We start from the raw sequence: 12,326 nt of genomic DNA on the forward strand, positions 1-12,326 counted from the left end.
ATGAAATTTAGTGCAGCCCTAACCTCTTAAATCACAACACCATTAGAAAAGAGGCATGAAAGCTGCAGGCAACAGAAACTGTAGTTAATGATGTGACTAAGCTTACTGATTGGTTTAAAGGGTTATTTATAGAAAGCACTCTTGTGTGTACGCACTGTCTTTGTAAGGCTTGTTTAACTGGGAATTTCTTTCCACAGTTCCTGCACTTAAATTCCTTTTCCTCACTAGGTTTTTGGTGCAGCGTCTGAAGGTGTTCAGCTAGGATCTCCTGGCTGGCAAAACTGGATTCACAATTTGGACATGTGTGGTCCTCTTTGCAGCTGAGAGAATCTACACAGTTGGGGGATGGGGGGAGAGAGAGAAAAACACATTAGTAGAGGTATACTTTCTAGGCAATTATATTTCTGATTACTTTAAAAGTGAGCTCCTACTCTGAAAAGGAACTATGTAAAATGGCCTCATGAGATTCACCGAGTTCAGTGGGTCCATTGTTTCTCAAAGGATTATCCATACCAAATCCCAGGACAAGTAGGGTTTACTTTTGCTAAATGCCAACACTGCAAACAGACTGGATTCCTTCCTTTTGGTGCATCATCATATCAATCAGTGGTCTGCAGGCCAAGTTCGGCCTTCAGTTATGCCTATGCAACCTCATTCCCTGCAGTGTGGTTGTGCAGATTACTGAAATTTGCTGACTCTCCACAATAAAAAACAGAATCCAGCTCACTCTCCCTCTGCTGTGTTGTCTTTCCTAACAGGAGTAAAAAGTAATATTGAGGTCGAGCACCAATTCATCAATGCTCTACACACTTTTGGCATTTGCAGCAACGTATCATTCTGCTCTGGTAGCTTTACAACCATTTCACATTCTCTTTCAATGAAGGTAAATGACTCCACATGTGCAAGGGAGCAGAGGACAGGGCCCTCAGTTTTGACACACAAATGAGTAAAATATCTGTACAGGCATCTTCAGTTTCTCACTAGTAAGAAGTTTTTGTTTCCTTGTTTTGATGTAGTTTTTAACACACAAAAGCTACTTTAGTTCTCACTCATGTCTCATCTGTACCTTTCTCACCAGCTTGTTGTAGTTCTTTATTGCTGTTGTTACTATTAGTAGTAGTAGTAGTAGTATTGTCTTCATCTTCTTGATTAAGGACCATTTCCTCCTCCTCCTCCTCCTCCGCTTCTTCCATATCACTATCAAGGTAGCCAATCAGCAGCTCTGTATCCATTTCAATATCTTCAACAGCGAGATAGAAAATGTTTTCACCTTCCTATTGCAATGAGTAAATACAAGCAATGAATCACCATGACAGAAAAATAAAACTCTAGAGTCAGGTGTTGGACCCTACTGGCACAAAGCCAGCTTAAATAGCTACTGAAGGATGCAGGTGACAGAGTCAATTCTCCAAGTGGCACCAGCTGGCATAGCCCTTCTCAGCTTTCTCTCCTGGTGTAGGGTGTGTGGATGGAGGGCCCTTGCACTTGGGTGAGGCTTGGATGCTGGAACATCCTCTGAGGATGATCTATAACCTCTGCTAAGGGATAGGCTTAAGATAAGGATGTGTAAAGGTGATGTACCTCTGCCCTCCTCTACCATCATCCTCAGCACACCAAGAACTTTAGGGCTGGAAAGTGACACACTCAGAAATTAGGAAGTGCTAGAATGAAAGTAGCCTGTGCAACCCAAGCTATGCATTATAATACAGCCTTCACTTACATGGTTACATAGCACTTTTTTCCACAGGACCCCAGCCTTCTTATTGAATAGGCTTTCTACTCTGATCATAAACTTAATCTATAGAATTACAACAGACACACTCATAATACACACTAATCTTAAAGTCAAATCCTCAGCTGGTGTAAATTATTGTTGCTATGCTGATTCATACTAACTGAAGTTCTAGCCCAGATACTGTACCTGATGTAAAAAAAAAAAAAAAGCCCCAAAATCATCTCCAGAAGCATCTGGAATGAACAGTAAGCTGCCAAATAGATACATGAGCTAACTATTCTGTGTCTCACAATGTTTACTTAACCAAAGCTTATATATATATAAAGCCATTTAACAAAAGCAGCTGTCTCCTCATAAGCTGATCTGCTAGGCTGCCTTTTCTGCTGTACATAAGCCAAGTGCTTTGGGTGCTACCCAAGGCAACTAAAGGAGAATCATGTTTACCTAATGAAGATTTCCAAGTGCTGTCATAAATCTTAATGCTTATCTGATTAACATCCAGTAAAGTTAATACAACCTTCTTTATAGTATATCTAGATTGTAGCAAGCTTCATAACACAAAGACAAGATAATGATTTTTAATGTTGTGATATGCTAAGATTAATTTAAACTGTCAACAGGAATATAGTATTTCTAATACTTCAGAAGGTCTGTAATATATTAAAAAAGTAATTTTCATACAACAGTGAAAACTATTTAATTCAATAAGCTAGATGTAAGCAGCAGTCTTCAAGGACCAACCTTATTTTTTGCCCTTATATCACTGAGGGCATTTGAAAAGAAATCTAATTACACATTTTGTTTTCAAGATCTGTATTTCAAAGTGCAATCTAGATCGCTATCCATTTACCATCCTAACTCTTGCCTACATCTAAGAGGTGCTGGTTTTTATATAACACCGTCATGTGCTTCAGAGAACTTTAATGTACTACAATGTAAGTTAAAACAAATATATCTTCTGTAGCTTTGATTTGAAGTAAGATAAAAAGGGCTCTCTCCACTCATTGTCGGCAAAGACAGGATGCAAACACTGGCAGATCCTGTCTTTATATCATTGTTCAGCACAGCCCAACTTATTCTAAAAGCAAGGCAATTTTATACATGTAGGTGAAATGTACCTGCTGTTTCTTATAGGGGAAAGTATACCACTGGAAAACAAAAAGAAAAAAAACACCCACAAAAGGAGTAAAATATACAATTAGCTCACACACCAAGCATTTAACACACTCATATGAAGGATCTGGTATTATGCCTTTAAAGAGTGTATTCCCACTGACGTTTACTAAACATACGAATACTGTGGACTACAAGACATATTTTAAACTTCACCACTCAATTGCAGTAATTTCCTCCATCCTTTGCTTGTTGACTGTTTAGATTGAAAATTCTTCAGGGCAGGGGCTCTCGACCAGATTTTAAAAGATTACAGGCACCTAGTGATGCAAATAGGTGGCAAATGCGAAACTCAAAAGCACTCAGATGCCTAACTCCCATTGAAATCAACCATTTGCCACCTATGTGGTTGTGAAAATCCTACTAGACATCTGCATCTTTAGTCTCCTAAATACCTTTGAAATTTTGGCCTTTTGTCTTCTTATCAATCTGTACAACAACTAGCACTCTATGTGCTAGACAAATAATTATTAGTGCAAGTAACAATACATATTACAGGGACTTATTCTGCAGCTGCTCCACATACAGAATTTCCAGGGAAGTCCAGGGTGTAGTAGGAAGAGAGCCTGAAACATAAGTCGTTGTAGCAAAGGGCTGCCCTGGTATGAGGCAGGACCTGCTCACAGAATCTGGAAAGAACAGGGCTGATATTGCAGAAACACACATTCCTAAAAAGTGCTAGTCACAAAGTACTCACACAAACACATCTCAATATCAAGTGGTACCAGAACATCCTGATACCAAGGATGGTACAAACACATTCCCCGAGGATAATGGAACACACTGACCCCTCCTAAAAGATACGGTCAGGAAGACAATATGTAATAAAAATGTTTTTAAAAAACCAACATGTACAAGGTAATGAGTAATAATTAGCGACGTCAGGAGGCTGTAACTATGTCAGAGGGGCAGTACTAACTTGTTTGTATTGGGTTATAAAAATGTATCTCAAATAAAGTATCTTTCCCTGGCCTGGAAAAAAACAAAAACTCCCGCCATGCACTAAGCTGGTCCATTGTTATGGGCACACATGTATTAGTGGTCTGGTAAAGTCTGCGGGATACTAGTACCATGCTTCATCAACAATAAACATTGTCCCTTAACGAATCTTGTGGTCATTGGGCGGTTCGCTCAAGGTCTGCCATACCAGCTCTCTGTGGAGGGCTGGGGCAGCACACACATGCACAGCCAAACATTTATCAACATCTAAGGACATTGGTGATGCACGATTGCTGATCTGGTAAGTAACCAAGCTGTCCTCTGTACACTTTAAAAATGGACACCACTTTGGGAGCTAACACATAGTTTAAGACTATGTGACTGTCATGATGCATGGCCTCCTCTACCCAAGAGGGGAGCCGTGGTGCATCTGGGAAGTGTGGTCCAACCAGGAACCCTGGCCCATAGATAAGATTGGGAGCGCAAGGAACCCCAACTCCCAGCACGCACCACAATGGCATTTCTGAACCAAACTAATTCAATTTTTGGTCCAAATATTTTGGGTTTTGATTTTTTACTCCAAATTTTCTGTGGAAATTAAAATCCATTTTCCAACTTGCTCTATACATCACCCTCTTCTCTCTAAGGTAGGTTCTCTCCCATAGCATTCTAACAGGCTGGCTAACCTACACCCACTCAATGTGGAACTCTGTCCCTCTCTAGCGATAGCTAGGACACCTGTAGAGGCTGATGAACTTGCTAGAGCCTTGGCTAACTAAGGTCTTTTGCTCAGGCAGCAGAGGTTCATGCTTTAAGACCCAGAAGTCCCAGGCTCCATCTACACATCTGATGACCATGCAAGGTGCCATGCTTCATCTTCTCAGAGACACTATTTGTCTGCAGATTTCTGGGTGGCTGGTTTGAAGTCCCTCTTCTCTACCTAGCTTTGGAATCCCTCATTTATAATTGCACCCACTCTTTAAAGTCATATCCATGTTCACATCAGGTATGCCAGGCATTCCTAACATGGATTTGGTGAGATTATGCTGCTTTTTGCAGTCTATATTTCAAAGTATGTTGACCAACATTCCAATAATAAAGCAAATATTAATGCTAATGCCAGTCTCTATTCCCAGGATTTGCCATGGGTGACCTGACCTACTTTTTCCTCCTTGAAAGAAGAGAGCGTGTAATTATTTTTTTTTTAAACCAAAAGAACACACAGATGAGCCAAAGTCATGAAGATTAGCTCTGACTTTGGGTCTAAATCCAAACTCCCCTCAAAGTTCAGGGATGTTTGGATTTGCTGTTCCAGTTTGGATTCATCACTTATTAAAAGATTATTTTATTTAATTTAAGAAAGGCTGACTTATTAAGACATAAAAAGTACAGGGACGCTGCAACACTATACGGAGTTCAAACCTAAAACATTCACTGCCACAGGAAAACATCAAAATCAACAATTTAACAAGCCTTAAAGAGAATTAGATCTTCACAAGCTCAATCCTGCAAGGTGCTGAGCATCTCCTGGAAGTGCTGAGTGCCCCAGTTCCCATTCAAGTCAATGGACATTACAGGAGCTCAGCACACTGGAGAATGGCACCACTCAGGATTTTGCAGGATTGAGCCTTTTAGGTTGGATCCAGTCCCTACTGACAACAATGGAAAGACTCCCACCAACATCAGAGGCAGTTCTATAAAGCTTTATATGAACTGGAACCACATTTGAAGATACAGAAGGGAAGATCATGTCACCTTGATTCTTTGGCTGACAAAATGTGTTAGAGTCTATCAAGGACTTGGCTCCCAAGAAGCAAAGACAATACATGAGACACTTGAGCTCTAATCTAGCAAAGAACTTCAACATATGCCTCTCTTAAGCACAAGAGAAGTCCCATTTACTTCATTGAGATTGCCCATGTTCTTAGTTACACATATGCTTAAGCAATCTTGTGCAACAGGGCTTTAATTCCAAAGGGTAAATATTACCTTCTCCCCCCCACCCCAGCTCCCATTTCAAAATTACTCCCATAACTGACCAAGAGTATCACCATTAAAAAGTCAGCATTTATCATAAACTACCACCCAGATGGCAACAGTTTTTCCAAATAGGTGAGAGGAAATTACTGTGGTAATTGTAGTATTGATTGCAAAAGTTATTTTTTAATTTCTACCTTGTAACACTGTACCTCAGCAAACAAAACTATTAACAGCAGCTAGACTGACTGACAAATAACCACTTATAGCCTTTTGAAAGCCATAGAGTAATAAAAATGTGGGGCCTGATTCTCATTTATACTAATGTCCCCTTTGCATCACTCTGGCAGTAAAAAGGGGTCTTAAAGTCAACATAAATTAAATTGACACTCACCTTAAGACTTCTCTAATAGCCACAGTGCTGCTAAGCGGCTTTACTGTTTCTCAGGCTCATATTCATCAAGTTTAACCCAAACTCCTATTGATATCAGACTACATTGATAATGCAGCTATAGTCTGAAAAACCTGTTGGAGAAAAATAGCTACTTCACTCTTCCAAAGCTGCCCACTTTGTTAGCTCGTTTTTGTAAGTAACAGAATATCTGAAAAGCACTAAACACGCTGTGTACTCAACAACTTGATAAATGTGTATGACCTTGGAAATAAATAATTCAGTCGTTTTCCTAAAAAAATAATGAGAAGAAAGCATCAAGCAGCCATTTTAATTCTGTCCTCTGAGCATCCAGGGTGTTAACACTGTGTTCATTTTACTACTTACATTGCATAACAAGTTAATCTTGTCTTTGTAGTTATTAAGACACTAGTAGATTTCAGACTTTCACAAAACTGTCCTGTAATATGTAAATTTATTAAGAAGCTTATCAGTTTGTCCTTGCTTTCCTTGTGTTCTCCCCCCACCCCCAGCTTCACTCTTGCCTGTTAGACTGAGATAGTCCAGTTGCACTATATTTATTATAGTGTTGACTGATTCTCAAATACTAATCTTCCAGTATTACATTTGTTAAGTATGACTTTAAACCACTCTACTGCTTCACAGTAAATACCTCCTTTCACATTAACCTTTGCCATTTCATTATTCTAACTCATAGTTTGCTGAGTTAGTCCAGACCACCGCAATGTCTGGTTGTTAATGAACAAAGTATCTGAATTTAAAGCTCTGGTTGGCTATGATTCTATTTATAAAATAGTTTTGACATTAACAACCAAGTGGTTTTTGCTGCACAGTAGTCTACAGCAGAGATCATTTCACAAAATGACAATTGGCGAACAGATAAATGTATGTGCACAGCATTAAGAATATTGAAAATACAATACTCTTCCAGACTAATTTGTTTTTAAAGAGCTCCTATAAGATATTTAATAGCAGCCCTTTGCTTTTGATCATGACAAATACAATGGACTGTTTGGTTTTCACAGGTCACATGTGTGTCAGTTGCAAGGCATGGCCTAGATTCCAGTTCACACCATCAGGTGTTACTGTTGATGACACTGATGAAGATTTGCCCAGATAAATGCAATCCATGAGTAATGACTCTATAGATGTATACTAACAGAGGATAAAAGTTGTAACTCAATTGTCTATTGAGATTTTTCTGTGTTGAATTTTTCCTCTTTGGGTTCAGGGTAATGGAACAGACCACATTCCTCTGTCACAAGCTCCTTTAATGGAATAGGTGAGAAAAGCCTCCCACAATTCAATTCAGATTTGTAGAGTACACTGAAATGAAAATTGGTATATCCAGTACACCCCAACCTTTCAGTCTTTTCCTGGTGCTCACATGCCAGTATTAGTTATTTAACAACTATTTAGAAATATTTTCTGGTTGTTGGACTCAAAAGAGTATCTAAGCATCCTATTTTATTACAGAATCCTAAACTCCAACAATACCAGAAACAGCTTTTACCCGAGCTAGCAAATCAGGTACATAGCACAACCAGCTTACTTCAAAAAAATGCATCGTCAGGCCAGTAAATTCCCTTTATATGCACAAAAGGAAGCATGTTCTACAAATCTTAAAACTTAGACATCAGTGCTCTTAAGAGTGATCCTTCAACAGAATCATCTCAGGGTGAGATATTCTTCTGTATGTATTCCATTCCACTCTGTGATGTGGTTCATCTTATTCGTGTGTGTGGCACATACACACAGTTCATCCCCTTTTAAATCCAAGACCATGAACTGCTCTACAAACACTGAATTGACTATCAGGCTCATTCTGTCACCCTTACGTTGCGTAAGGCCTTATATGATACTACTCTGCAATAATTATCATGACAAAACCTGGTTCTGTGGTTTTTCCACAGTCTAGATCAAGAAGTTCCACCTATATTCTATGAAAATTGAAAAGACAAGCTTTGCCAGTGAAGGGAGCTGCAATTTAGCATCTGTTTGCATTACTGGTCATTCCTGTGGGATATTGTAATGGACTTCAAAAAAAGCTACTGTAAAGTACCCTTTGCAATCAAAGTTAGGATAAGCTTATAGCAGTCACGATACCAAGAGAGCATTCTGTCCTAAGCCATATTTGCTCTCTAATTACCAGTATTCTGATATTTTATAGCTCATCGTAAGTACCAGCAACAAATCTTTATTCCTAACTACATAGTTTGAGGTGATGAAAAATCATCATTAGAGCATTTACCCATAGCACAATCCGAAAACTGAACAATGGGTTAGAAAGACAAAATTAAAATCCAGTACTAGCTTTATAATCCCAACAAATTCCACAAGAACTCCTCCTTCTCATACAATAAAAATGTCTTGAGAGGTTAACATTATGAGAATTTCTACGTTTCATGAGGGTAATTACAATGTGCCAGTTAGAACAAGAGGTCTGGAACCCCATCTGAATTTAAATATTTCATTTTCTCTTGTTAATTAGAAAATTAGCCCTGTATTCTATGTAATTATGATAACATATTCCACTTTATTCAATTGAACTATTAATATTAGGATTCTCTTGTGTTTGATACAGATAATCTGTATAATGAATGATTTTAATGTTTTAATTGTTTTACAGCTTTTTCAGCAATGTAACTTCAGTAATAAGTTTCAGTAATAGTAGCAGCAGCAGCTAAGTAACTGGAGTTAATGATATCAAAGTTAATTTACATCAGCAAAGTGAATTTAAGAAATGTCCTATTTGCAATGCTTGCAAAACATGGTCTAACAGAGTATCATTGCAGTATCTTTATGAAGGCTGCCACAGTTCAGGGAAACCACATCTGTATTTCCCCTCAGTGGTTCAGCGAGGGCACCCACGCTCAGGATTTCAATTCCCTGACCATTGCCTTTCTGACTGGAGACCCACATCTCCCCCAGTTCTGACAGGGGTGCTTCCAGGCTGCACAGTTCCCTGCCTTCACTGTGTACTTCCCAGCAAAAATAGATTGCCCCAGGACACCTGCTTGCTTTCTCTTTAGAGATGGATAACAAGTATAGTTGCTACAAGTACCACACAGACTTCCTATGCAAGCCTACTTTATTCTTAAGCTTAAAAGCATTACAGAAAAAACATATTAAAAACAATAAACCTCCACACATGCTAACAAGCTTACCAGAATTAACCTTAACCCTAACATGAATTCTAGAAGGCTCAGTCCAACTGTACCCTAAGATCAGGGCCTCTGTGGACCAGGGCCCTGTCCATTTACTAAATCAGGAAGAAAGCCCTTAGCCAGTTTAAAAACCAGGCTACTCAACCAAAAACCTTCTTTGTCAGTGGGTTCCTGGAGAATCCAGTTTGAACAAGTAGATGCATATCTTTCCCAGGGGGTGGCTTCTATGGAGATGTAACAACATGAGTGAATTTGCCTAATGACCCCCTGCTATTTTCCTATTTACCCTCACCATGGAAATACATACAATTGTACAACAACACATACATAATTACATTTTTAGTACAATGAACTCCAAAGACTAATTCAATAAGGTTTAACTTAATTCAATAAAGTCCATTCAGGATACTGCAGGAAATTGTCAGTCTGTCACAAAGGCTATACAGGGAGATATTGTATTTAGCTTTAATAATAAATAAGGGTTCCATTACTCGAGCCATTCCACAAACACAACTCCCATTGATCCAGTGCCTGGAGTAACTACAGAAATTGGCCCAAAATTTGCATAACAGTAAAAACATTAGAGTACCAAAACATTTCCATATTAAAGGAGTATGGGCTGGTTTTCGTGAATTACACCGAATGTCAGAGCTTTGGCATCCTATATATTAAAGAAGTCTCCAGTGCTACAAAGACTTATGCACTGAACTTCATGCACCGAGAGTAGTCCCTCCAACTACTCACACTGTGTAAAGTGAAGCACATATATGAAGTGCAGTACTGGGGCCTTAGGGTACAACAAATCAGTAAAACATCTGGGATTTTTAGTATACCATTACTGATGATGCCCAAAGACTTATAAGGCAACTTGGAAATAGGAGCGCCCAATTTACCTTTCGTTATTTCCTATACCTCTATCATGTCCACTCTGTCTCCTCACTAACTTAAACAGTCCCAATCTTTACAATATCTCCTAAAACGGGAGTCTTTCCATGCCTCTAACCATTCTTGTCACCCATCTTTCAACTCCTTCCATTTCTCCCTGGTTTTGGCACAGAGAGACCAAAACGAAATCCAATATTCAAGGTGAGGCTATACAGTTTGCAAATTGTATAATATTTTCAGTATTATTTTCTATTCAGTTATTTATACAACCTAACACTTTCTTAGGGTGTTTTGTTTGTGCCGTTGGTTTATTTAAACATTGTATACTGCAGCCAGCTCAATTAAAATCTCCGCTCAGGGATGCCCCTCTTTTTCTGCTGAGTGGCTCGAGTTAATTTAGAATCCAGCAAAGGCCATGAGTCGTTCAAACTATTCCTTCTAATGCATTTGTTTTCAAACTGCGGAACGTCCCCCCGGGGGAGCATGACAAGGTTATCAAGGGGGCGCGAGGAGGGGCACGGGGCTGGCTAGGTATCTGAGTCAGGGCAGGGCAACAGATGGAGACTGAGCAGACAGTCTCAATGATTTGGGAGAGGGCAGGGACAAGCAGCCCCACCCTGCCTTGCCTTATCCCAGTAGCAATCTGCTGCTCTCTCCCTCCTTCCTTCCCTGATCACTGGGGGTTCCCAGCATGCTGACCCCACTGCTGTCCAGCCCTGGCCTGGACACTCAGCTGGTTGCAGCCCCATATATTTTAAATCTTCTGGAGCTTGCGGCACCAAGAGTCACTGGGCAATGGGGAGGGAGGGGAAGGATCCACAGTCCACTCCGTGCCGCACTGCCCTGGGCTCCTCTGGGGATGGATCCACCTGGGTCCTGCTGATACCCCAGGAGTGAACCATCCACTCCGACTCTCAGTTGCCATTATGTTGCCCATTCATCTACCTGATTTTAATAACAGTAGCTGATTTTAATGAGATTGCGTAGTTTCATAAGCAGCTCATGCACTTTATTCCTAAATTATTTCAGAACTCTTGTATTAAATCATCTATACCTTGTGACTTTTTATTCAGTTCTGCAACATACAGCATACAGGTGGACTGCTAGGCCCATACAGAGCCCCACTCTAGCCAACTGAATCCATGTGGGCACAGCACACAACTTGCACGCTACGCCAGTGGTTCTCAAACTTTAGCAACCTAAGGACCCCCATTTTGATTTTAAATTGTTTCATGAACACCCAAGTCCCAGGCCCCACCTCCACTCCACTCCTTCCCCCAAGGCCTTGCCCCCACCCCACCTCTTCCCACCCAGCTCCACCCCTGCCCCTCCTCTTCCCCGCCTCTTTCTGCCCCCACCCCTGAGCGCTCCTCCACCTCCCTCCCACGCCTCCTGAACGCCGCTGGTTCCCACTAGAGGCACTGGGAGGGATGGGAGGAGTTGATCAGTGGGGCCAGCAGCCCTGGACATGATTCTGCCCCCTCCCCCCAAGCATGCCCCATCCCTGCTACTCTCCCTCCCTCCTAGCGCCTCCTGCACGCCGGGGAACTGTTCCTGCACGCGGGGGAACTGTTCCCCGGTGTTCAGGAGGTGCTGGGAGGGAGGGGGAGAAGTTGAGGGAGGAAGGGGAGGAGTTGATTAGCAGGGCTTGTGGACCCCCTGGAGTATCCTCGTGGACCCCTAGGGACCCAGTTTGAGAAACGCTGCGCTACACAATATATTTAAGTTGCATCTCCCTCTTTTGACCCCTACATTTCTGGCAATGCCTCATCTTTATTACCTCAAAAGAGCAGGTATATAGCTAACATCTGTGATGAAAAGTGAAAAAAATCATTTAGATCTTCTGCAATGACTAATCAATTACTACTTTCTGGTAATCCTGCAAACCCATTAAATCTCTTAAAGCTTCAACTGGAATATTTAAAATATCTTTTGTTTGTTTTTATATCTTTGACTATTTGCTTGAAAAATATTTTTAAAAATTCTGATTTCTCTGAGCACTGCTAAAGATTTTAGTGGGAGTTTGGTGCGAGGAATA

At 40.5% G+C, this 12,326-nt stretch overlaps 1 protein-coding gene across 6 annotated transcripts in view; it reads right to left on the reverse strand.

Annotated features, from left to right (window-relative positions):
• PRDM5 (PR/SET domain 5) overlaps window positions 1–12,326 on the reverse strand; it is a 143,658-nt gene that overhangs the window by 103,671 nt on the left and 27,661 nt on the right. For 5 of the 6 annotated variants that reach the window (XM_039542564.1, XM_039542567.1, XM_039542569.1 and 2 more), the window contains 2 exons: window positions 1,067–1,274; window positions 156–330 (listed from right to left, as the gene is read on the reverse strand). In XM_039542564.1, coding sequence (XP_039398498.1) covers window positions 156–330; window positions 1,067–1,274 — 383 coding nt within the window. The remainder of the gene's footprint in view (window positions 1–155; window positions 331–1,066; window positions 1,275–12,326) is intronic. The other variant, XM_039542565.1, reaches the window with a different exon arrangement.

This window comes from Mauremys reevesii, linkage group 5 (genome assembly GCF_016161935.1).
Source record: "Mauremys reevesii isolate NIE-2019 linkage group 5, ASM1616193v1, whole genome shotgun sequence".
Classification (NCBI taxonomy): Eukaryota; Metazoa; Chordata; order Testudines; family Geoemydidae; genus Mauremys; species Mauremys reevesii.